Source organism: Centruroides sculpturatus, unplaced genomic scaffold (assembly GCF_000671375.1).
Source record: "Centruroides sculpturatus isolate CEXI.00-Female unplaced genomic scaffold, Cexi_2.0 scaffold218, whole genome shotgun sequence".
NCBI classification, from domain to species: Eukaryota; Metazoa; Arthropoda; class Arachnida; order Scorpiones; family Buthidae; genus Centruroides; species Centruroides sculpturatus.
Genome location: NW_019384383.1, coordinates 502,834 through 529,444, shown reverse-complemented (window position 1 = coordinate 529,444; position 26,611 = coordinate 502,834). Strand labels below are relative to the sequence as shown.

The following is a 26,611-nucleotide window of genomic DNA, read 5'->3' as shown; positions in this document are numbered from 1 at the left end:
TAGAGATAAATGAAGAATATTACAGTAGCAATTTTGTCTCCTAATAAAGTAAGTTCATTATTAATTATCCTGCTCTTTACAGCTTCCTGGCGGATAGCATCTTTCGACTCGATCGCAAAACTTTTTCCGGGTCAATAAAAAGAAAATACGAACAACATTTACTCGAGCGAATTCGAGTTTACGGTATAAATTTTTGGGCGTTTAACCAAATAATCAGACAACAGTAATTTGGATACAGAGTGGCACAAGCCAGATTTATATTTGGGTAGATTTTCTGACCGGAAATCGTTCGTTTCCGGTAAAAAGGTTGTTCTCGCTTAAAAAAACCAGGAACAATTCTTCACCTGTTTTTTTCAATGTGAAAGAACAGAAGAATTCAAATTTAGATGCAATAATCAGAGACAAGAGTAAGATCATAAAATAATTAAGAATAAATAGAAAAACAGAATGAAATGTTCAGAATCAACATTTGATCCTTCAGTTGATATATACTTAGGGTGTTTCACACCCTAAGTATATATTAACAATACACCTCCCATCATACAAAACACATTTAATCCTATTTTGTAACGACACAATACCAATTTTTAAAAACTACTTTCGGCTTTACATATTTTGGATTTATTCCAAGTCGTCCGACACCACGAGAGCCAAATTTAGAAAGACGACAGCCCGGCCACGACGTAGCAGGACAAGCGGGAGAACGAAGCATCGGAAATGCACGGCCGGGTCGGCAACGCGTCCCAAACCCCACGAAAGACGACGGACCTCTCGGTCCTTTAGCTCCGAGGAAAGACAACCCCGATCCCCGCGGCGCCAAAACGTTCCCGGGACAATCTACGATCCCCGGCAAGAGCCGACCAACCCGCAACCGACAGAAACCACCCCAAGCGTACGTTGCAGCCAAAGTCCGCAAACCGGACAAAGACGAAATCGACCGGCCCGCGCCGGCTCTATCCGAGTCCTTCAACCGAAACATATTTCCAACTCTACACGCATAAAGCACGCTCCCTCCATCTGTCTTGCAGTAGCGTCGGCCGTATTTGCCGGCAAACAGGATAAAGTTCAAAATTATTAGACTTTTGCTTTAACCGGAAAACCCGGATAAATTTAGCATTCGTAAATGTCTCGGCAGAGCGCAACCAATTTTGGAGGGATATCTGACGAATAATCGGGTCAAATTTAGAGTTTGACTTTTTTGTTCCTACGGATAGGCTATGTAGCTCCGTTAGCGTCCCAACGGCGTCATTTACATCCGAAATCGCCCATTTGCATCGGCTGTAACGTGTATAAAAATACAATAATTGTGACGTAAAAGTAACTCGTATCAAGCAAGCAAGCGTATACGCGGCCGACAGTTTGTCTGACCTTAACACCCCGATTTGATCTCGCAAATGATATATTTGTCATGCATTTGTTCCACAACGTAAATATAACCAAATTCATTTAAAGTACGCGTAATTTACGGCTTGGCCAAAGCCGCGGGCAGTAACTAAGGAGAGGAGAGACCGTTGATTTTTAAAGCTAAACTGACCTTCGTCCGAATCTCGATCTTCGTTTTCTCTTTCTTCTTCGTAATCGTTGCTATTTTCCTCTTCCAAATCGTTTTCGCTCATCTTCATATCACTAACTTGGAGCCGTGGCCGAGTTTCCCAATAAACAAGATTAACCGCTCGCTAGTGGCGCCACCTCGATCGTTAGAAAAAAAATACAGTACTGTATTTACTTTTTAATTTTGAAATTAAACATTATATATACCGGTATGTATTTTAACTTTAATAAAATTAATTTTTTTAATATAAGACTACTTTTACTGTTACCGACATATTTGTTATGGCACGTGCCCAGAACGGAACTTTGCGCTCTTATAGAAGTTTCAAATTTTTATCTTTATTTTTCAGTTTACACCTCGGTTATTCGTTTATTCCGTCTTCCTAACTCTTGTTAAAATATTTTGTAAATTATACTCTTATAGGAATCGAAACCGAACGATTGTGGAAGAAAATGCACTTCCGTTTAGCCGCGGAGCGGCCGAAAATGCATTGAAAATTATTACGAAAATTAAAATTATAACATTATAAATATATATTTTATACCTATATTTACGAATAATTTACCATTTCTATTTTACGACATAATTACAGGCCAATTACCGAATGGCAGACGGAGCGAAATATTCATACATTAAGCGTTATAAATGCTCAATAAAGACGAAATAATTTTATTGCTGAAGTTTTATTTAGAAGTTTAAAAATAATTTAAAAACTGTTTAGACAGTTTTGTCGCTCTAGATAAAGTTTCAGATATCAATTTTCTGAAAAAAAAAAAATTGTTGTTTATTAAAATAAAAATTTGCCACGTGTGGCGCTGCGGAATTTGAGTGTCGGCTTGAGCGCGTATCCTTGACAACGTCCAAAATGACTTGATGGCGTCTTTAGTGGCCGATTACGGTTCGGAAAGCGAAGAAGGAGGAGAAGAAGAAGAGGAAAGGTTGATAATTTTTTAAAGTTTGATTATAAAAGTACTTTAAAATAAGCTTAAAGAGTCATAAATTGTTTCTATATTCGAATTCGAAGCAAAGATCTCGCTAACACATTAGGCCTAACCAATCAGCTGATACAAGATTCGTTGGTTTGGCTTCGTATAATGACGCTGTACGTCCATTTGACGTCATTTCCCGAATTTGTTCGTTACAAAGTCGCGGAAATGACGTCAAATTGATGTAAAATCTAAACTGTCGTCACCGAGAGAACAGACTCGTTACGTTGTAAATGACTTAATTATAATAAATTGGACGTATTTCCAGGTATTCTCGTCCGTTTAAATCGACAAAACTGGAAATTGTTCCTGGAACGATATTGTGACTGTGTATATCAATAACAAATTTGGATGTCTCGACCCGGAATGATGCCAAAATCTTTAATGGATGTTGATTGAAAAACTTGAATTGGATCCAAAGTTTGAATGATTTTTGAAAATCTACCTTAATGCTTTGCCAGATAAAAATATTTCTGTCAAGTTTTATTTTCCTGATTAATCATAGGATATTTTTGTTTTGTAAACGAATATTTAAGTCGTGTATAATGCATGTAAGAGAACGTTACATATTTATTATAATATCCACTAATGTCTACAATCTTTGTAATTGTAGACGTGTGACGTTAAAATACTTTAACTTCCAGAGGTGCGGTGCGGATATTTGACGTCCCAGTGTAATCGCTTTATCGTGAACGAGGAATTGTCTTTTGTAGCGATGGTGTACTCGACTTTGTCTGCGATATTCTTTAGTTATTTCTTGTCCGTTAAGACAGTTCGTGATATCCTTTCTTGTGTGACGTCTGGAGCATTTTGACCTTTCCTTGCTGAGCCTCTAACTTACAAAATTTGTTTTAAAAAATATTGAATTTGGCATAACTTTGCCTTACGTACAATATTACCAAAATATAAATTTCTGTACGGCCTGAAAATAATTTGGTGGTTTCGAGATTAATTTAATGGTAACATACCAATCTAGCATGCATGAATTGTGGGTTTGTTCTAATCCAGACTAATCTTTCCTTTTAGAAATTTCTAAATTAAAAAAAAATAAATTAAATTTAAGATTTACATGAAAATGATTTTAAACACAAACCTTATCTTGGAGGTAAGGTTGATGCTTGAAATAAGTTCGTTTTTGGATCAAAATGCCAACTGGTTTGACACACTTATTAATTTATTAATGGATTTGAACTCGATAAGAGCATTGATGGCACTAGGACTTTTTTCTGCGAGGGCAGTGGTGGGTAATGTTTATCATTAAATAAATAATTATTTGAAATTTAACAATTTGTTTTTCAATAAGTTAATCTTACCAAACTTTTACTGCCTATATAATTACTTTCTGAACAATCAATTTGTATTTTAAAAAATCTTAAATAATAGTCGGTATGGTACATTTGAATAAATAATGTCTGGACGGGCAGACGGATAAGCAAGGTTTTGGGACGAGCTGGCACCCGTCGTCGTGTGACTCTAGTGCAGTCTGCAAATAAAACTGGTATAAAACACTTCCTCGTAAAATTCCCACTATCTTCCGTCCGTCTTTCCTTAATCTCTGGGGCAGGGTTAGATAGACGAAAGACAACACCGGATGTGTAATCCTCGGGCGAGAGGCTCCGATTAACTATATAAGAACTAATGGTGCGGACTGGAAGTTACATTATTTCCATTAAAAAATTTTTTCCCAAAAGGCAGTAGATAGGCACGACTTCATTGTTAAATGAAAAGTATGATGTATGGGAGCAAGTCGCTACTAATTTGAGATGGAGAGAATATATTTTAAGTTAAATAAATTAAAAACATGATTAAAAATTGAAGCCCGGCATTGTGACAATGTCACAATAAGTAATCACTCGTTACATAAGCATCATTCTTAACACAAATGTATTAATATATAAGGTTATATATAAATTTTAAATGTTTGGTCTAGAAGGAACAATATAACTCAGTGTAGTGATAATTAAGAACACATACCAGACAGTTATATTTATAAATGCAGGAAACCTACTGGTATTCTAATTAAGACTATCAAGTGGTAAACCTAAGTTTGCCTCTTGATTGAAAACGTGACTAGGAGGGCAGAGGTTCGAGACTAATGATCTTCAAAATGTCGTCATTAAGGCCATCTCAAGTCACTGGTGGCAACATTGTACAAAGAGGGGATTTCGAAGCTTGTCTACAGACAGACAATGCCTCAATCTTCAGGGTGATTGTGTCGAAAAGTGACCATGTTTGTACCTAACTTGTGATAATATATTCATTTTGTTATTTACATTTGTCTTTCTTTTATGGACCATTGGAGGTTGAAAAAACAACAGCCCTTGTAATTAAAGTTTTACTGGAAATTCCATCTTCAGATCAACAAACATGGAAACAAAGTTCCAAAAATGTTTGTATATTGTCAGTAAATTTCTGAGAACTTGATGTTATTTACATAATTTTTGAATGTTACAAATCAAAGAAATTAATGTATTATAGCACATTCAGTATAATTAGAAACTAACATTTAGAATTATGCGGAATTCCGCATAATTCGATCGATCCACATCACATTAAATTGGCGGTCTTTAGGGCTTGTACACATTAAACGCGCGTTAGCGCGGCGTTCGACGACCGTTTAGTGGAGCGTTATCACTGGCTCAGTTTGGAAATGGACATGAAAGTAATTTCTTGTGTGTGCCTCCTCCATCGTCGCTATAAAAGACGATGGCAGAGGCAAAGAGAATTTTGGGTGCACCCAATGTTACGAGATAGACTGACGCATGGAATGTTTCTGACGTATCCAAAACAAAGATAATATGAACCCAAATTTTTAAATTCTTTTAGAATATCTATAAAATCATTTTACGATGGCTGGTATCTTTTAGATTTCATCAATAAAAAGATCAGTATCAAAATGATCATTCTCCAATTCGGCCAACATACATCCACTCTACCTGAAAGCGCGCGATCAAATGTACAATAACATGGCAGCACATATATCTCAAAATGCACGGCTGATGCCCGTAAAACGCAAGTTTTAACAAAAATCTATCAACGCACGTTTGACGCGTGCTTGGCCAAAAGCGCACGTTTGAGTATGTATGCCTATGCAGAACTCTTGATTCTTTAAAATGCACGTTTAAAAATGCCTAATGTGTACACAGCCTTAGGTCCTGGATAAAAAGGGCTTATACACATTGTACTAGTATGAAAGACAAGATAGCGGAGCTAAACTATATTCTAAGGATTGCAGAACAACAGGGATACCAAATGGAAATCATAAGGAAACTTATTACAACCTTCCAAACAACTAAACAACGGCATCCTACAGTAGACAAAGGATGGTTTTAAATTTTGTCCCATTTTTGAGACAAATACATCGTTACATCATTACTGGAAAGGGGGTGAAAGCTCGAGACTACTCAGTGGTATCGCTCGAGGGTGAAATGGGAAGGAAAGAAAGGTTTAGGAGAGGGATGAAGGTGAAATGGAAAGAGAGATAGGATAGGTGGTGAAGGTGTAGGATTATGAACACCAGCAACACATTTATTGATGAGAATAAGAGAGAACAAAGTACAAAATATACAGAATACAGGGAGTGCAATACCTGTGTAAAAAATGGTGGCACGATTGTAAAACAACAATAGATATAAAAACAATTTGACAATAAAGAGGCAATTACATAATTGGTTAAAAGTAGAAAGCATGCATGTACGCGATGAAGAATGAGAGTCCTGTTGGAGGATCTGCTTCATTAGTTGATTTGCGTGTTGTTTCTATGGTAGTCTGCCAGTTGAAGCTTTATGACAAAGGCCTTAAAGGTTGAGATTTTCTTGTTATGGAGAAGGGCCTCAAAGGGGCAGGGCCAATGGTGACCCTCTGCCATGAGCCTGTCCCTGAGAGGGGGCCTGTGGGCCCTGTGATTTGCACAAGTAAAGATTATGTGGTAAGGGTCCTCATCTTCCTCAATTCCGCAATTGCAGGTACTGCTTCCTTTTTTGAGAAAACGGTGGAGATATGTCCTGAAATTACCGTGTGCTGTCAAGAGCTGGGTGATGGCATGATTGGTGTTGAAGAAGTTAAGTATCATCCTTTTGCTGATGTTGGGCAGGAATTGGTGAGTTAGATGCCTGGTGGTACTGGCATCCCATTCCTTTTGCCAGTTATCCATAATGTCGGCGTTAAGCTTGCTTTTGATGACAGAGAGGGGGATGGCGGCGTAACTGCAGTTACTCGTGATTGTATGGGCTTTCTTGGCGAGAGCATCAGCTTTCTCATTGCCATAAATCCCAGTGTTTCCCTTTATCCAGTATAGGTTGATAAAAGCCACCTGACCAATCTCTCCTATGATCTGGAGGCAGTTGATGATGATGGGGAGCTGGCGATTGCCTTTGTTCAAATTGGTGGAGGGCTGTGCGGCTGTCACTAAAGATGTTGATGGTGGTTCATTTAAAATGCTGAATGTTGGTTTTGATGTATTTCAGACTATGCAGGATGGCTAAAGACTCAGCCTGATTGATGGTGCAGTGATTGTTGAGAGAGGCTACTGATTGCCAGTAGTGCCTCTTGCTGGGGTCGTCGAAGTAGACAGCAGCGCCAACTGTGTTGTCAGTTTTGGAGCCGTCAGTATAAAAGTTGACTCCCTTAGTAGGAAGGGATGGTTGAAGTAGATATTGCAGCTCTTAATGGCAGCTGGGTGGGTGGTGTCGGTTTCGACCATTTTGTCAATCCCATAGTCCTTAGTCTTTGACAATGGAGTGGATGGCCTCCAGGAGCTTAAGTTCATTGATTGCCCTGTTAGTCAGAGTGTTGTTGTTATCAGGAGTGTTGAGCTTTATGAGGTTTTTGATATTCCTGCTCAGGATGAGCAGGAATATCAAAAACCTCATAAAGCTCAACACTCATAAAGCTGAATAGGGGGGAGTCCTGTGATGACAAGAAGGGCATCTGTTGCTGCAGTTCGATAGGCTTTGGTTGCTACTATAGCCACCATACGCTGGGCTGAGAGGAGTTTCTGGCGAATATGCACCTTAAGGATGGCATAGCCCCACTCCTCACATCCATAAGTCAGGATGGGCTCGATAGCCCCCTTGTAAGTTAACTTGGTATTCCAACAGTCAAACCCCCAAATGTTCCTTGCAGTGCTCCTGAGGGAATAGATGGCCTTTGTTGCCTTGTTGTATAGGTAGTGTGTGTGGGCCTTCCAGGTGAGCCTGGGGTCTAGAATTACTCCTAAATATTTTAACTGATCCACACATTTAATGCGATGCCCATTTCATTTGATGGTGGGTTTTTTCTGTAGAGGGTTTCTTTTCGGAAAGATGATACAGCTGCACTTATTTTGATTGATTAGATGATTTTCTATGCTCCACTTGTTGATTTCGTGTAGGAAACTGTTAGCATAAGTCTGGAGGGCCTTTTGGTTATTGTGAGAGAGCAGAACTACTGTGTCATCTGCTTACCCCTGAATACAGGGGTTGCCATTACGTGCAGAGCGATCTGTGATGCTAAAAATCCCGTTGTATAAAATGTTCCACAGAAGGGGGCCAGATTTAGACCCTTGGGGGCAGCCCCTAGTGATGAGGGTTTGATGCCAGATTTTCCCAGAGTCTATAGCGAGTGCGGTCCTTTCAGTCAGGTAACTCCTGAGAAGCTCGTAGATGTTGGAGGGGCAGTTGACATTGGCCAACATGGTGAGGATGACAGGCCACCACGCATGGTCAAATGCCCCTTTAAAGTCAATTGAGATCAGTGCTTTCCAGCATATCTGGCAGTCCGGATGTAATCCAAGATTTTGCCCAGAGCTTGATGGGCACTCTTCCTCTGCCGGAAACCATACTGTGCCTTGTGAAGGGCATTAGCTTTTTCAAGATGGTGAAGAATCCTTCCTCCCATAAGTGCATCAAGAACCTTGCCAATAACAGCAAGGAGCGAGATTGGACGAAAGTCCGTAGCAGTAGAGCAGGGGGCCCCTTGTTTTTTGGGAGAAGTTTAATAGAGGCCTTTTTCCAGTTGCTCGGAAAGTATCCAAGAGGCACTTGTTAAAAATGACCAGAAAAGTAGTTAGATGGCCAAATAGGCATGTTGTGCCATCTGCCAACTGATCATGTCAGGCCCTGGAGCTTTTCATTTCCATATGTTATTAAATTCCCTGCTGATTTCACTAGAGTTAAGTGGCTTGTCGGCCTCAGTAGTAGGCATATTGAGGCTCTGGTTCCGGATGCTCCGTTGAATGGTGGTGTCGTTGTCTGATGGGAAGAGATTTGAGAAGATGGTCTTGTAAGTATTTCTCAGATCAGAAGTATGGCCAGAATTGGTGCTCAGGGTGGCTGGTGGAGCTATGGTCTTTTTCTTTTTCATTGCAATATAATAGGTAGGGGATTGACCAAGGTCCTTTGGAGGTGGAGGCAGTGCAGTACTCCTTCCAGGATGAGCTCCTGGTCTTGTTAATGAGGGTTTTGTATTCTCTCATTGTTCATTGGTACTTTTCTTTCTTTCTTTGTTTCGTTACAGGGTCGCTTTCTTTTCTGTATTCCCACCTCACTTTACATACACTCTTCTGTTTATTAGCAAGCTCTATGTTCCACCAAGGGGCTGAAGGCCTTTTGAGGTTGACGGTTGTTGTGAGGTAGTAGGCATGCCTGAGAGTTGATTGGAGTTGGTTAACCGCTTGATCGATGTCCTGGGTTGACTTTATGTCGTTGAGTCCCGTTGGATCCCACAGTTTTTTGATGCATTCCTCATAATGGTCCCAGTTCATGCAGTTCCTGATACTGTAGTTAGTTGGGCAGTGAGAATATTCAATTTTTGTATGGATGTAGGAGTGATCGCTGACGGACATGAGAGAGAGAGTTTGGCAGTCAATATTGTAATTAGCCAGCTTCCTGTTTGCCAAACAGAGGTCTATCCAGCTCTCTCCATTACTGTTTGAGAAGGTCGGAAGAGTGCTACTATTGAGAGACTGCAGGTCTAATGCAGTCGTCATTTCAGTAACGATGTAGCCTCTCGGGTCCTCAGTTGGGCTGAGCCAAATGGGGGACTTGGCATTGAAGTTCCCACAGATGATCACCGGACCCGGAGGAAGGTCCTTGAGGTGCCTCCTAATCTTCTGGAGAGGTGGGTTGATGTCTTCAGAGGGCGGACAGTAGACACAAATGATGTAGAGTTCACTTGAACTGATGCTGACACTTATTGTGGTGGTATAGCTTGAGCAGCAGTGCGAGATCAGTTGACAACTGAGATTTTTGTTTCTGATCAGGAGACCTGTGCGGATGGGATGAATGCCGTTACTCCAAGTGAAGATATGACCGTTGCCCAGCAAGGCCACCTTGTTGTTATAAAGGTATGGCTCCTGGAAAATAAGAATGTCAATTTCTTTTTCTGCCATAATTTGTACAGTAGCTGACGAGGCAGCCTTACACTTTTGGAGGTTTATCTGAACAATGTCCAGTTGGGTTTTAAAGTTCCTGTTCCGTGGGTTCTGGTTGTTATGATGTGAGTTAACCATAGTGAATGAGAAGGTGGGCTGGGTGAACTTATTCGTATTGAGTACCATTTACTTGATTTATTTTGTACTTTTAAAGTATGAGGCATTTTCTGTCAAATGCATTATGGTCCGTTTTCACCCTCCTTTGTTCAGGTACTGTCTTGTTATGTAGGGTGCAGTTTATGCATTTCGAGTCCATTTGTAGATTTGGGCATTCCTTGAATTTATGGCATTTGGTACAGTGGCTGCATCGCTGCTTTTCTTCACACTTATGTGATGTGTGCCCAAAGCCTGCACAATTGAAACAGCAAAGAATGGGGATGTAGTCATACACCAGGATGGAGGACCATCCAATGAAGATTCTTCCACTTTGCATGAGAGCCTTTCTAATGTTTGATGTTACATTGAGAATTACATGTTTAAGCTGGGGGTTGCCCTTTGGGTGGAAGCTATGGCTGATCTTAATTTCCTTTTTATACTCTTCTTGAGTTGTTTGTTCTTGTAATTGCAAGTTTTGTTTGAAGATGTTCTCAGTTAGTTCGTTGTCCTCAGTGCCTGTAGGCACGTTGAGTAATATTACCTTTGGTTGTCTTTTGTTTCGTTGTGACACTTTTATTTTGTTTGTGAGTTCCTTGTTGTTCTGTATTGCAGATTGTAGCATTTTAGCATCTTGGTCCTCGCACATCCAAATAGCTAACTCTCCACTTGGGAGGGGTCTTACTTGATTAATCCTGATGCCCAATTTTCCAGGGTTTATGTGCTCCTGTATTAGGCTCATTGTTTCCTCAGCAATTGGTGTGGGTTCGGTGACAGCTGTGACAAGAAAGCTGTGGTTCCCTTTTGCAGGGTATTTTTATTCCTTCTAGCTTAGCTGAGTTAGCGGTTGAGTTTAGTGGTTTCACTGATCAGACGCAGGTTCTTTCTCAGGACATCCAAATAAGTGCCTTTGGACAGGCTGTGGCCCAATTTAGCTTCTTCCTTTACTCTTTCACGTAGGGCCAGAACCACACCGAAAATCTGATTAATTAACAGCTGCGTACATCTTCACTGCAGCCTCCCAAGCCCGGTTACGATCTGCAAGTTTGATAGAGGAGTTGCTGTCAGCGTTTATTGAGTTGAGTATTGTCTTCAGAGAATCATTGATTGACTCAATAAGTTCTTCTTCGATGAAGCTGTTGTTGGTAATGTCATCCATTATATCAATCAGCTGTAGCTGCTAGATAAATATGCAGTGGGTAGAAATCGCCCCTGAAGGCCCAGAACACAACAAAAAAAAGGGCCCAGGGACCACAGTAAAAGCAGTGGATCCTGATAACAGTAGGAGTGATGAACAGTTTCAAGTCTTTACTGGTGTTAATGATGTCTGTCGCACTAGTCAATTCTGTGAAGACTGTCACAGTAGACCGCCAGAAGGGGCACACCCGACACACTAATCCAACACCTATGCCAGAGATACTGGTACGAACAGAGAAAATAACCGACAGCACGGCCCGCAAAGGCTCGAGCTCAACGCAGTACAGTTGTAATAGTTGATACAGAAATAACAGAGCGGACGAGTGTGACCTGTGCAACTCCAAGCGGCCAGAACAATGACGAACGGCTGACTGACCATGTGGTCTCGGAAAGCCTTTGTTAACGGTAAAACCTTAAGATCAATATAACTCGCGTTCCATGTTATATACAATAATCAAACTACCAGACAATATATATATAGATACACGCTATAAAATACCGTTTATACACAATCCAAAAACCGTCGGGGGAAATCGATGGGGAAAGGCAAAGTCCGGAGATTTAACAGTTCAGAACTCCAGAAATAACCGTCCGATTGATATATGTCTTCTATTCACGCAATCCTTGTGTGAAGAGGAATTTTTTGATGTATAATAATCCAAATTTGAAACAGTTAATCCAAAGTAATTGCGATCAAAGTATGAAGCACTAGATACCACAACCTATCCTTGCAGGAGTTGAGACAAATACATAAAGAAACGGCCAAGGCTAATGATTTCCAAGTGATATATCGACGCAATCCTACAGTTTTCAAGCTATTAAGAAACAATAAGAAGCATTATGACTGGAAATCGGCATCAGGGATCTATTCTATACCATTACAAGATCAGCGTTTTAATTCGGATGTTGTCTACGTGGGCTCAACAATGCGCAACTTGCAGCAACATATCAAAGAGCATAAATATACGATTAATAAGAAACTTGACAACACCATGCTATCGTCTTACGCAACACGACATTCGAGTCCATTGGGATCGAGCGGAAATAATTAAACCTATGACAAATTTACGTACAATGAAATATCTGGAAAAATTAGAGATCTTTAAGGCACACAGGAAAACTAGTTGCATCAACCATAGGGATGCGGACTCTCTACCTATCGCACGGCAATCCTTTTACAAGAATTAATGACTTTATTTATTTTTGTTAAGGGACATTATTTCGGCTTAATTTATATTTTTCGTTTATTTTATCAGCACAGCTATTCCATTATTTATATTTTAATTTCGTATTTACATTCTTTTTTGTGTTTGATTTATTCTATGTTATGGTAACTGAAGATCGTTAAGAAACAATTGAAAATGTTTTTACTTTAATAATCCAGCTAATAAAAATTAATAAAGGTGTGTTTTATTCGTGGTATATTTATCCAGTTGGTTTGTTATATAAGTAAACTAACATCTTTAAGGTAAAACACTTTTGATCAATTCTCATGTGAACATATTTCATATATCTTGATGTCTTTGCAGATAAGAATTTTATACAAATTAAGCTGAATGTTGGCTTAACCAAGTATTTAAAACAGTCTAATCATTTGATGTGTGGTCTTATTTTTAGGTTGCCATGTGTCTCAAAGACAGAAGAGGTTCCCGAAAAACTGCCAAGTCCAAAATTTTTGAAGGACGGCCAAGAGACACAAGAGTCCGGCACGCGTTCCGTATTTTCTAATCCATACAGAGAAGCCGAAGAAGCCCAGAAATCGCTTTTGGAAAAACACGTCAAGATGACTTCGGTCGAAAAACAGAGCACATTAAATGGGAAACAGATATGCTGGAACTTCCGAAAAGGAAAATGCAGATTCGGACACAATTGCAAATTTGCGCACGACAGCGACGCTCCCGTAGACAACCGGGCAAATTTGGCACCGTTGTCGGCGACCAACGGAGAGATTCACGATGGCAGTGTAAAACCAAAACACAAAACAAAAAAGAGCGGCAAGCGTCCGGGCCTGTCGGATGGACTCGTTCCCTCAAAAAAAGTAATGAAAATGTATCGACAGAATGCAAATCTATCCAAAGTATAAATCTATTGCATGTTGGAAAACCGATTTTCCAAAGATACTCGTCGCAGAGTAACTCCATTTTTTCTAGTGATACGTCAAAAGGAAATTGCTGCTAATGCAAGCTAAATATCAATTTTTGAATTTTTATCAAATTAACAGAACATAAATGCATTTCAGCTCTATCTTAGCACAAAAGTAGAATGTTCATTATTACACTTCTCATTCTTTCTATCAGCTTCTCTATCACAAAAATCATTTGAGGACGTAGATTAGGATATTGATAATTTCCAAAAGATAATTTTTTGACTAAAAATTAATAGTTTAAAATTAAACCAAACGGCAAGTAGTTTAACATGAGTCATTTATTGCATCGAGCAGTCTGAAAGGATTAAAAATGACCTTTTTACCCATTTGATCACCATGACATAAAATTTTTTTAACAAAACATTCTTAGTTGTAATAGCATTGTTTATAAATAGCATATGGCTTGCTTTTTACAGTGACAAAATGCTTATTTTAGGAATACATAAAAAATTTCATAACACATAACTTAGCTTATAAATTTCAAAAAATGCATTTTTTTTATCTGCAGATTGTTCTCGACTACACACAGATAGTCAATTATATAAATGCACATATCAACTTAAAATTACTATGTAGTTAAAACCATTTAATAAGCACTCTACCCGCTAGACGATGCTAATTATCAAATATCTCTCACTACAATCTTTCAATCTCGGTCACATATCGTCGACATACGAAAACCTCATTCTTCCTAATGCATTACAAGATTTCGTCTTTACGTAGCGGCAGAACGTACAGAGAAAAATAAATTACTTAAATATATCAAAACAAGAAAATATTTGGAAGAAAGCATTTCTGTTGAAAGTCTTTGTAACATTATTTTTTTAAAAAATATCAAAATGTTTATCATCGTCATCAAAATATTTACATTTATGTAATTTAGCGTTTTTAAACTCAGGTATTTATTAGCATATCAATCATGTTTCCAGTTTAAAATTAATAATAAATTTTAAGAAATTTTTTGTAAACATATTGAAATGAAATTAAAAAGTTTTTATTAAATAGCATATGAATGGTTTTCAATTCTAACTTAGTGCTAAAGATTCATTTGTGTGACTGATCAAAGCATAAGTAGAGAATGTGCTAAACTACAGTGTGAAAGTTGAGACACAATAAATTATTACATAATGAATCCAATAATAATTAGAAATTAAATGCACTTGCTTTTGTTCCATTGATCGCACCAAAGGAACGATCAATATTACAGTTAATGTTCCTAGAAAATGCAATGCTAATTGAAACTACTGTATTACAAAAGATGTTTAATATAAACATCTTTTGTAATATAAACACACCAAAGAGAGTTTCTTAAAATTACTAAATCACTTTTGGATTCCGTAAAAGTTTGGGTTATAGCAATTTTTATTCTAATGTTTATCAAGTGCGACATCATTTTCATACTGTTGTTTATTAACGGGACATAAGGTTTTCCAATTTGTAAAACTCTTAAACTAACTGTGATAAAATATCTTTCAGGAAGAAAAAGTCAAAGGCCTTTTATTTCTACAAACAACAATTTATTGGAGCAGAATAATAATAATTGAAGTAAATATGAATGTACTGTACATCAGAACTCCACTTTGATGTTAAGAGTCCAACTAGTTAAAAATCAGATAATTAAAATTTTGAATGCAAGTGTTTACTTTCTAATTAATCAATAAATTGCATCAAAGCAAACTATGTTAAAATTTAAATACTAGAAAAATTAATAATCTTTTACTCAAAATAATTTGAATTATTTATACAGTAATATAAAATGCAAAGCAGATAATGCAACTGGTCTTAATACTGTCTCAAGTTAGTAATAACATTAAATAGTACGAAGATGGTTCAAGGTTGATTTGAACTTTAATTTTTGACAGCATTATAAAGAATGCAAAAAGCACGGTGGTATTCAGTTTTTCTCTTGGTAATATACTGCATATCAATACACTTTTTGCAGCGATCGGAGTAGCTCCTCGATGCCAGCAGCTTAGAAGTTTTTGTCCCGAGCACGGACTCCATTGCTGGAGCTCTGTCAGATAAGAATTTCATTACACTCGGGTGTTCACGGACCAAACGAAAGTCATTAGGGGCTTAATTTGGACTGTGGAGCCAATGACCGAGCACTTGCAATATAAAACTTTGCTAGTGGAAACAGTCAGATGTTCTATAACAGTCATGCATTATTGTGCAAAATAGAGATGCCTTTGGTGATGTTTTCAGGTCACTTTTTGCAAATGGAGAAACAGTACTACAATTCTCTGCTGAAAAAGTAGTAAATTGTAGTACTGTACATTCAAAATAGCACTGTGTAACATGAAATCATTTGGGATAATACCTTCTGTATCCCAAAAAAAAGTTTGCCATTATCTTCCCAATAGACTGAAGATTTTTGGTGGAGGCAAACCAGAATGATGCCATTGCAAGCTCAACCGTTTTGTCTCTAGGGTGAAAAAATGAACAGTCTTGTCACATGCCACCGTGGCATCCAAGACTCTCCTTTGAAACCTTTTCAGATGGGTCTTGATGACCCCTCCTGACTCTCTTCTGTTCAAAGGTAAGCATTTTAGGAAACCATCATGCACATGCTTTCCAAAATAATAAGTGTTTGTGAATAATGCTCTCAACACTTATTTCAATGGCTATGATTAGAACATGCACATTCACATGCCAAACATCCGGTACGATCTCCTCCGTACGGCAAATGTTCCTGTCGGTCACTGGCGGATTCCACTGGCAAATGTGACCATCTCTGCCTTAAGGCAGAAAATTTGCTGCCCCAAATGAAGACATTAGAGAGTGATAGGGTCAATTCACCAAACTGCTGAGAATCTGCAAAGAATATCAGCCGGTTTTACCTTTAAATCAAGTATTTTAACAAGATGACATCATTCCATGCCAGCAGCAACAACTGTGGACACCATCTCATTCTGCTTCTGTATTCCAAGATGCCAGTTGACTACATTTTCATTCAACAACTGTTGACTCTCACTTTTGTCACAGTCTCATCAAAGTAAGTCTATCCCTTGCATGATGGTAGGCAAATGAGAAACAAGCTTTTCATTTTGTCAACTCCTAATTGTCAATTTAAAACTGTTATTAAAGATCTTGTCCATTTCTTCTCTTCAAATGGGAAATATAATAATTCCATAAATTATTTGATCATTACTTTTCCATTTGTGATGAACTAAATGTTTAAAAACTAAACAAGTTACAAAATATGCTAACATTATGGAAGCTTAGTAATTTTATTACAACAGAACATTTTTTAATGTAATAATAGATAAGAATCACACCTCAATGCAAAATTTCCTAAAAATAAAACTCCTGTATACTTTGTGGAGAACCTTTATATAAAATCAGTTAATTTTATAAATTGAAAAAACATTTTTAGGTTGTTTTTAGACGACAAACCTACTTTCAAAACTGAACAGAATGGCATTATCAAAAAATATAATTTGCAGTCCTCCCGAAGTTTTCATCCATTGGCAAAATATCTCCTTAGATAAATGCTGCGATGTGTACAGTGTGTCCCATTTAAAACTGGCCCAAACGAGATGACAGAACATTGACGATGTAAATTTTATAGAGGATATTTAAAAAGAAAAAGTATGCGAGGCCAATCACAGAACCATGCATAAATTGAAGGAAAACATTTGTAGAAGCACCGAGGTTACGGGCACCAGCAGGCTATTTTATGTAAGATTGGTCTAAACATTATTATTTGTACACAAAATTGCACAGCTGCATAAGAACACCACTTTCATTATCATCTGTAACACAATACAATTATTTTTACTTTCTTTTTATCATGTAAGTTTCCATACGTTTGAATTTGAATTTTATTTTTTTCTATTCATCAGTATTGTTTCTGGCAACTGAGGCTGATTTTATGTGGGACACTGTTTAGTATTATTGAATTATTATCTTCTGGAAAGAATCGTAATGTAAATAATTGCAGTTACCCAATAGTATTTCACTCATCATCTGCAGCTTCAATTCCATAAAGAGAGATCCTGATTTTGGTGGAAACCGGTACAAACTAGAAAAAAAGAATCGGAGAAATTTATTAAAATTCGTTTTAGGAACATGTCAGATTTACTTTACAAGCTTTTTTTGAGTGTTATACATGCTCATTATCAAATTATTGATCAGCAAACTTTGAAAAAAATAAATGTTTCCTGCCAACATACAACCAATCTAAACAGTTTTTGATTTTTGTTTATTTTATGAGGATTGATTCATAAATAAGATTTCCTACTGCAGCATTCTGAAAGACATGGGGATGAGAACATGCAATAATTGCCATGTGACAGTCACGAGTTAGTCACCGTCCGGTCACGGTTGGTTTGCACCATTGCTTAACAATCAAATTTGCTTACCTTGTTCTGTGAAAAAAATGAAGCAAGCAATAATTGAATTTTTAGTACCATTTCTCTATTTACATGCAACTGTTTTAAGCCTATTAGGAAGTATTGTTAAAATTCATACTGAGATATGTATTTGCAGAATACGGAGTTTCAATTACAGATATCCTTTGCTTAACACTGGATTTGATTAGCAAGCAAAATTAATTGTAGCAATCCCTTTTATATAGGAAGCAGAAATTTTAATTAATGCAGCTTTAATAGTTGTCTTTACTTAGCATACATGTCGTATTTGATGAATGCAATTTTGACATACACAAATAGCATTGAGCTATTAATTAACTGCATTAATTAAGGAATACCTATATGATTTTATTATTTTTAGTTTTAATTAACTGGCTACCTATTATTAATAAATATTAAACTAAATATTAATATTATAATATATAATTATATATTAATAAATTTTCGTTTTTTAATATTTGAAGACAAGTTCGCCCAAATAGGGATCACCATTTTTTTCCCTTTTGCTTTCTAGACGGTATATTTCCGGCAACCGGCCTTTCTTTCTAGGCTACTAACCGCCAAAAAGTTTTAAAAAAGTCCTTTTAAAAAACAAAAAGATTTCCAATTAAAAACACAAAGATTTTCTAAAATCAGAACTGGTGTTATACGAACGTCTGTGGATAAAAGGCCAAAACACCCCCGAGAAAGTACAGATGGTAACAAACAAGAAAGACGTTCAAATAACACCAGTTCTGATTTTAGAAAATCTTTGTGTTTTTAATTGGAAAGCTATTTGTTTTTTAAAAGGACTTTTTTAAAACTTTTTGGCGGCTAGTAGCCTAGAAAGGAAGGTTGGTTGCCGGAAATGTACTGTCTAGAATGCAAAAGGAAAAAAAATGGTGATCCCTATTTGGGCAAACTTGTCTTCTAATATTAAAACATAGAAAGAACCATCGGACAAAAAAATTAAGAAATTTTTGTCATTTAATTTGACTTAAACACAGATTTGCAGATATCATTTATATTAGTTGAATGCCAATTAATACAGTTCTTATTTACATCAAAAAGTAAATTCTAAAAATAGACCATTTTTAGAACGATTTAACAAGTAAATAAAACACTCGTTCTATTCTGACTTCGAGAGATCTACGACAAAGACCTACTAACAATAAAGTAAATGTTTATTTCTTGATGTTTTTTTCAGAATCCATAATGCATTTCACCTTGTTCTAGCCTCGTCAGTGGATACAAATATCAGTTCTTATTTATTAATTTGATTTAAATTCAATTGCAATGCATACCAAAAAAATAGAAGTATGTTTAGTATAATTGATATCTTACCCACATCAAAATCTAATTTGAATAATGTTATCGATGCTTCGTATCGTAACTTCTAACGACACCAGACGATCTCGGCACCACTAACTTATGGATTGGTAGTCTTGTTGTCAAATGATCGGTCTGTCGACTTTCTTTAACAGAGGAAGTATATGGATTTGACTGCGCGTGCGTGTGTCTAATCTATGGTCAGCTCAAAATCAAGGCATTTGAAATCTAAGTTTTGACTGTATATGAAAATAGATCTTTCCCATAAATATTAGATAGAAAACTTTTCAGTATTCATTAACTACTAATCTTTTGACTGTACAGGATGTTGTGATTGCAGTTCTATATAGACTCTTACTGTTTAGAAAAAATCAAGTGTAGAACTAAATATTAGGAGGTATACAAATGGTTTCACTATACTGAGGTTTAACTGCATTTGGAAAACTAAATTTAAGTCTAATCTTTTGTTACAAAATGTTTGTATTAATTAACATGTATTCTCAGTCTTACAATTGAGTGAACATTGGACAGCACCAAATGTTGAATTTTACTACTTAATTCTAATATTTTTTCCATTGGTTCAGTTATACGTGGGCACCAAAGAATGATAAAAATACAACAGGATATACTCTGCATTTGCACATGAAAAAAATTACGTATATGTAGAAACTACAAGGAGAATGTTATGCAATAGGGTTTAGAAGCTTAAGAATAGTGCAAAGAGGAGTAACCACACAAGATTAACTAAGCAGGCATACAAAAGAAATTTAAAATAAATCAGGAAGGAACTTTGAGATTATGGGAGTCGAGCAAGGCAAAAACAAAGAACTTCGACATACCAGACAGGTCTCATAGGTATGGTCGTGAATAGAAAATATTGCCCTAAAGCAATATTTTCTATTCATATTGTAAAATGAAAGATTTAAAGAATGAAAATTAGTTATCCAGATTTGTTGTCCGTGTAAATTTGACAAATTTATTAATTGAATAAGAGTTCTGATTAGTTTATTTCATCAATTTTAAATTATTTAATTAAATAACAAAAGATTCTTATTGTTTTTAGACAAAACTAAATATTTTCTTCCTTTAAAGTATTTTAAACTTTGTAATAAAATAAAAAAATGCAAATGATGCTAACATGAAGTAACAAATCATAAGAATAATGGCAACAAATCATCTACTTGTGAAATAAAATCTAAAACGGGAATGTAGACGAAGGGGGACTATAACAGGAAAACAATTTTCAGCTATTTTAGTTGGATACAGCCAATTGATCCTTCAAAGTTGCACTATGAAAAGCTTGGTTTATTCTGGTTTTGTAATTCTAGCAGATGTAAATTTTCTACGGTTTTACATTTGTATATAAGGAAAGAAGCCAGAAATTGTTTTCAAAGCATACATAAATGTTGGACCGTCAATTATGAAAAGGTCTGGATACTTTTGGCACAATCTATAATCCATAAAAGTTTGACATAAAATCATTTTTAACTTCTCTAAAAACAAACACAGTTAATTAAAAAGTTATAAAGTTATGAAAATCTGCTAATGCTAATTACTATATTTACAATTTCCAAAACTGCCAGAAGATATAAAATTTCGGCAGTTATCTCTCTACGTTTCGATGCGTAACAAAACAAAAATTCAATTTACATTATAAGTGTATATGCATTATGACTGCCGGTGCGGAAATTCGACATTGCATAATAAAATGTTGCCCGAAATGAGATCTGAGGAAATTGAATTTAAACAAGTTACAAACTCCTTACTCTGTTAATCACTTCTTTCTAAATCCAAATAATTCCGTTCTCCTGCAATTATCTTAATGACAATGCCGTAGACGCATTGTGTGTTTATCGTTCATGCATAATGCTAAGTAGTTTCCTGTCTATTGTTTTCTGTTGCAAAACATCATTCTAATTTAATAATAGTGTTTGTGTATTTTTTTTTTGTGGATAATTTTTGGTAATTTTATCATTACGCTTGTCCATATGACTTATTATCTTGGGTAAGACATAAAATATGAAAATTGTATCACTTTGAACTCTAAATAACTACAAAATTATTGATAAACGAGGAAATGATATTGAGGTAACCAGTTATCGAAATAGTTTATTGAATGTTTATAGTGTTCTAGTCTTTAATTTGTGCAAATATTTTCTCAATTTAATTTAAAAATGCTTAATTTTGAGAAAAATTTGAGGAAAGAAGCTCTCTAACAAGTGAACTTATCAGCTTGTCTCCGAGAGAATGATTGAACCACATTGTATGGCATCCATCATTCAAAGTATCATTCAATCATCTTAACGGACTACCATATTTTCTAAATTACCTGCCGGCAGCTCTTCTTCGTGGTGACCTTTCTAACGTTTGAGTGCAAGTCCCCATCCCGAGAATCTCTCTCCATCTGCAGTGTCACCGAGGGAACAAACTTCCAGTACTGTCCAAGCGCTGGTTTAAACATTCCATCATCTCCCCGAACAGTGTTGTTGCAAATCTAAATTTTAAAATTTCTGTTGTAGTTATTGTGTTGAAAATAAATAATGCAATCAGTTTCCAATTGAATTCAAGGATTGGATTTCACCCCGATCTTTGATTAAACAAGAGAAGAACAAATTATCACACAGGCATTAATTACGTATAAATATCACTATATTTGCAAGAGCTTTCGACGTGCTATAAAACGTCATCCTCGGGCAGACACAATCTCAAATAAAATTTTCAAACAAAGATTTTGAATTAAAACTAATACCATTTTAGTTTTAATTCCAAATTATTTCAGATTGTGTCTGCCCAAGGACAACATTTTATAGCACGTCGAAAGCTCTTGCAAATATAGTGATATTTATACATAATTAACAGCTGTGTGATTTGTTCTTCTCTTGTTTAATCAGTTTCCATAATAAACTTTATAAGTGCGCATATATCATCTTACCACAACTGCTAGTGCATGATCAGAACAGAGATTCTTCAGCAGATATGCTAAATGCACCATTAATCCTCGTCCATCAGAGTTCTGTATGCCCAGGCGGGGGGAGATAACCGCAGCAACCGAATCCAAAATGACAAGTTTTAAGTTCCTATATGGTGTCAAACTCTGCAAAGTAGGAAACACAAGTACAATTATTATTAAATAGGTATATTTTCATATATGTGATTGAATGCATATTTCCAATTAATTGGTCCTCACAATTTTTCTACGAAGTCACGAAACATGAAGTAAACTGAAGGTAGATTTCCGGCAAATTTCATTGTGTTATATTTGTGAAGGTCATGACCATTTAAGTATCAAGAATGGAGAATGTCAGCATATCAAACAGAGACATTTTAAGGGTTCATCAGTACTATATTAAAATTTAATGCACGTTTTAAAAAATACCCCTAATTAAAATTTATCTAGTATGATGTTACTTCCAATGGCACAGTATATGAGGAAAACTGAACATCAGACAATACTGATATTGATGCAAATAACATACTAATTATATATTCAGAAACAAGCCAGAATGCCAACCACAGGATGATCGAATCCACAAAAAGAGGTATTCAAATTAATACATTTGCAATTAAAATATTATTTGCTCAAGAGTAATTTATACAATATTTTCTATATTGTATGCAAGTATTTTTGTATGTAGACATCAGTAATAGTATGACAAATTTTAATACATACATTTTTAAATTTGTAATAAAATGCTTTGAAACAAGTGGTGAAACAATGTTTCACTAACATTTTGACTGTATGTCCATCTTTGCAGAGACAGCATTCTAAAATTCAGGAAACCATAGAACAACATAGAAGTGTTAATATGACATTTTTAGACTAGAATAAATATACTAAAAACTAAATATAATTGATAAATACTTACTTGGGAACATAATTGAATTTTTAAATCTTCTAATAATTTCATGAGTTCGAAGACATCATAAGCATTTACCATGTGAATTCTTTGAAGTATATTGTCAGCATCCTAAAAAAATTAAGTAAAATTAGTAGTTATTATATTTAAAATAAAATTCAAAATACTGTTTTGAGAAAAAAATATTTTGAAAAAAGTTTTAGTTCTAAATTTGGGTGAAATCAAAATATTAGGATTCATTGTGCATTTATCTCACATTGTTGCACATTACCTGCACTTGGCAAATGTGACAGTTCCAAATTAGTCAGATATCATTCAGCCGAATGTCCTCCATCAAAATACTACTTTGAAACTGAAGATGGCTGCACCCATATAAGAGATGTATTATTTATTAATATAAAGAGGTGCATTATAGTATTAATCCACCCACACACAATTATTAAAAACTAAAATCAGATAATTGCAAAATATAAATTTAAGGACGAATTTAATTTACTTCTTCAAATGTCTTTAAATTTGTAGAAATGAGCAAAAGCTACCATAATGCCACTGACCACTCTTGTCTACTCTTAATTCCTCATAAAGCAGATTCGTTACCATTTCCTAACAGTTATAGCTACCGCACTTAACCGTCGAGTCTACCAAATGTAGCTGTTAATGGCATATAATTGACATCATTTGTCTTAAGACTGGCAGCCCAGTCTCGTCAACAAAAGTGCTTCCACAAAGATTGAGAGAACATCTCTCGTATCAAAAAAATGTTGATCTGAAATGCTTCTGTACAGATTTATTTTTGAATACTAATGGCCAAAGTCTGAAGAAACTCCAACTTGAGTTCCAGATTGGTCTGAGAATTTTGTATGGGTGGTCCAATCTCAATGTGTAAGTCCATCCCTCACCATCGTGCCATTCTTCTGGGAGCACGGTCAAACCTACAAAGAGCAGGGCAGAGTAAACTTGCATCTGTTTGATAAGAAGAATGCACTTGCAAAGTATTGTCAGATATTTAAAAAATATTCTGTATTTTTTGTAAGAATTGTGTGAAAAGATTTTATTTTATATTTGTTTAAAAATATTTATAAGCCACTTTTTACCAAAATGTATTACAATGCCATTAAAAATACTCAATTTAATTTGTATAAATATTTAAATAACTATCTTTTAATACAATTATAATCTGTATTAAAAATTTACCATTTGAGATACGTTTCGACTTTTTAACATGTCGGCAATCCTCCGACACGAGAAACTTCCTCCTGTGTCTATGTACAGGGCGGAATGTCGAGTCTCCAAACAGACCGAAGTTACCATACTGTGACACAACTGGAAATTCATTTTTAGTCCGAAGTTTAATTTTTCATAAGTCGTCACTTTTAAAATTAAGAAACAACTTTACCTGAGTTTTTCCGGCCGCAGGAGGACCGACGATTTCGGTTATTTCTCCGGTGTAGATTCCGCCATCGAGAATCTCATCTAACCTGAAAAATTAATATCACACAATTTTAAACCAAACCAAACAAAAGCAGGAGTTTAAAATTTTTTTCAAACAAAAAATTACTAATAAATATAACTCTGAACTAGTAATAATAAATATGTGTTCTTAACTTAACATCATGGCTATCAAAGACAAGGAATGGTATACTCCAAAAATATTAGAGACAAAATACAGGTTTACAAGGTGGCAAGAGTATGCTCGATTATATCGTAACTCATCCCAAGGAGGTTAATGTACCACATATATAACTGTATTAATACAATAAAAGATTATACTTTCTATGGGTAACTCACTACTATTTAGTTACATTTTTGAAAGAACAGCACTATTCCAAGAGGAGAAAACCCCAATAATTGCATAATGCATCTAATGGATATCGAGTCAAACAAACATTTAATGCTATAAATGAAACTTTCATTTTGGTCACGTTGGACTAGTAAAGGTTAATTTTTTAAAACTAAATTAAAGAAATGTGAAGATCAGATGCTTAGAAATGCAGTGGTAGTAGAAATGGAAAAATGTTGAAATCTCCCAGAGAACATCAATTGTCAGTAAAGTATTACCAGTTCTTGAGTATTATAATGAAGTCTGGATGAAAGGCAGATGCAAAATTTAAATTGTAAGGTAAATTTTGATGATTAAATTATTGACCCACAGAAATATTACCAAAAATTTGAAATGCAAAAGTAAGTAATTAGAGAGAGGTGTATTAATGCAAGAGATGTCAAAGCCATCCCAACCTCCTGGAAACAGCTATACAAGAATGTAATAAATGGCAATATAAAACAAAAGATTGTATTTATTTGCATTATTATGTATTATTACATATTATTAATTCCAAGATTTTTGTACACTTAAAGTATTTTATATACACAATTATTCTATTTTTATTTTTAAGAATCTTTAAATTCTCTAGAAAAATATGTATTTAAATATATTGCGTTCAAATTTTCAAAAATTATTTTTTGAAAATCAATTAAAAGAAATCAAGATATAATGCTATATCTAAATTAAATTAGGTTAAAAAAATAAACAATTTTAAATATCTCAAACTTACAACCAACAATAAATTAAGTTAGATGCAAAAAATAAACAATATAGATTTGTTCGTCTTTACTTCAGAATACAAACGCCCCGAGAATAAGGTGACACGCCCATGCTATGCTCTTCTTTACTATTACTGATGTGTACTCCACGGAGACTGCATTTTTTTTTTAACTCGTTCTCCCCCGAAGCACACCCCGTGGACTCGGCAAAGTAAAAAAAGTGGAAAGGTCACCACGGCATAAAATTTTCTTTTACCAAAATTCAAAACGACGGAAACAACAACGTGGCCATCAAATCGAAGACATCCGTGATATTAAAACGTCGAAACAGAACTTTACAAGTTTACTAGAAAGGTTATTTACCGGGTGGAAGCATTCTTGCGAATAGAAGCATAATTATATAATTCTTTTTCCCCAAAAAGGTTTGTCACGCTGGTCTTATGACATAATAATAATAATATAGTATTATTTGAAAGTTTGGCTCCATAAAAATTGTATAAAATATTGTATTTAAAAAATAACCTATACAAAATAAATGACATTAAGTTAGTTATGTAATTTTCAATGTAAATTTCAGAGTATTTATGCAAAAGTTTTACGATAAGAAAGAATAAACATACATTTAAATAAATACAATAATTACCTGGGGCATCCAGTACCAAAAATGGCGAGAGAGGAGAGTAATTCTTCGTATAAATGAAGAGCATTTTGAGGAAAAGCAGCGTACTGAGCTCGTAGAACGTGATTAATGCCTACCACATCCTTTCAAGTAATATGAATTTTATACAGAAATTCGCATCACTTCAAATGCCATATTTTGATAAAAATTACCTTATAAGAGAGCTGACATTTCGTACACAGAGCTTCGGAGTCGGTGGACAAGAAATCCAGTACGCTGGTAATTCCCGCATCGCGACATCGACGAAGAACGTCTTCCGTTAACAAAGGACAGATTCCCGTCCTCAGAATAGGCATTTCGACCTCAACATATTTGTCTAACACTCGAGTAAAACCTTTAAGCAACTAAAACAGAACACGCGTACCGAGACGTAAACAAAACCACGCTGTAAAATTACCGCCATTCGAAACTGGCCACTAGAGGCGCCCCGAGAAAAGAAACAGAAAGATAATATTAAAAATATGAAAG

General features: G+C 35.6%; 3 protein-coding genes across 6 annotated transcripts in view; 1 reads left to right on the top strand and 2 right to left on the bottom strand.

Annotated features, from left to right (window-relative positions):
• Positions 1 to 1,689, bottom strand: part of LOC111617971 (sin3 histone deacetylase corepressor complex component SDS3-like) — a 34,618-nt gene extending 32,929 nt beyond the window's left edge. Inside the window, exon 1 of the mRNA XM_023359378.1 lies at positions 1,535 to 1,689. Coding sequence (XP_023215146.1) covers positions 1,535 to 1,622 — 88 coding nt within the window. The 5' untranslated portion in view covers positions 1,623 to 1,689. The remainder of the gene's footprint in view (positions 1 to 1,534) is intronic.
• LOC111617970 (DNA repair protein RAD51 homolog 4-like) lies at positions 1,563 to 26,611 on the bottom strand. 4 transcript variants are annotated; one of them, XM_023359376.1, is made up of 9 exons: positions 26,296 to 26,610; positions 26,108 to 26,226; positions 24,320 to 24,401; positions 24,118 to 24,246; positions 22,933 to 23,034; positions 21,999 to 22,160; positions 21,396 to 21,560; positions 17,333 to 17,409; positions 14,503 to 14,983 (listed from the first exon to the last, which is right to left on the bottom strand). In XM_023359376.1, exons 1-8 carry the CDS (start codon positions 26,437 to 26,439, stop codon positions 17,344 to 17,346), a joined length of 969 nt encoding a protein of 322 aa, XP_023215144.1. In that variant the 5' UTR covers positions 26,440 to 26,610; the 3' UTR covers positions 14,503 to 14,983; positions 17,333 to 17,343. The 4 variants fall into 4 exon arrangements, with proteins under 4 accessions (XP_023215145.1, XP_023215144.1, XP_023215142.1 ...); XM_023359374.1 differs by having other exon boundaries at positions 14,881 to 16,554; XM_023359377.1 differs by lacking the exons at positions 14,503 to 14,983; positions 17,333 to 17,409 and adding an exon at positions 1,563 to 1,689 and having other exon boundaries at positions 26,296 to 26,611.
• LOC111617972 lies at positions 2,357 to 14,314 on the top strand. The gene is made up of 2 exons (XM_023359379.1): positions 2,357 to 2,490; positions 12,857 to 14,314. Exons 1-2 carry the CDS (start codon positions 2,426 to 2,428, stop codon positions 13,320 to 13,322), a joined length of 531 nt encoding a protein of 176 aa, XP_023215147.1. The 5' UTR covers positions 2,357 to 2,425; the 3' UTR covers positions 13,323 to 14,314.

Coding starts and splice junctions, on each gene's coding strand:
- LOC111617972 (XM_023359379.1), top strand. CDS start 2,426: ATGGCGTCTTTAGTGGCCGATTACGGTTCGGAAAGCGAAGAAGGAGGA. Junction 2,491..12,856: donor GGAGAAGAAGAAGAGGAAAG/GTTGATAATTTT, acceptor TCTTATTTTTAG/GTTGCCATGTGTCTCAAAGA.
- LOC111617970 (XM_023359376.1), bottom strand. CDS start 26,439: ATGCCTATTCTGAGGACGGGAATCTGTCCTTTGTTAACGGAAGACGTT. Junction 24,402..26,107: donor TTTGGTACTGGATGCCCCAG/GTAATTATTGTA, acceptor TTAATTTTTCAG/GTTAGATGAGATTCTCGATG. Junction 23,035..24,117: donor GTCGAAACGTATCTCAAATG/GTAAATTTTTAA, acceptor TAATTTTTTTAG/GATGCTGACAATATACTTCA.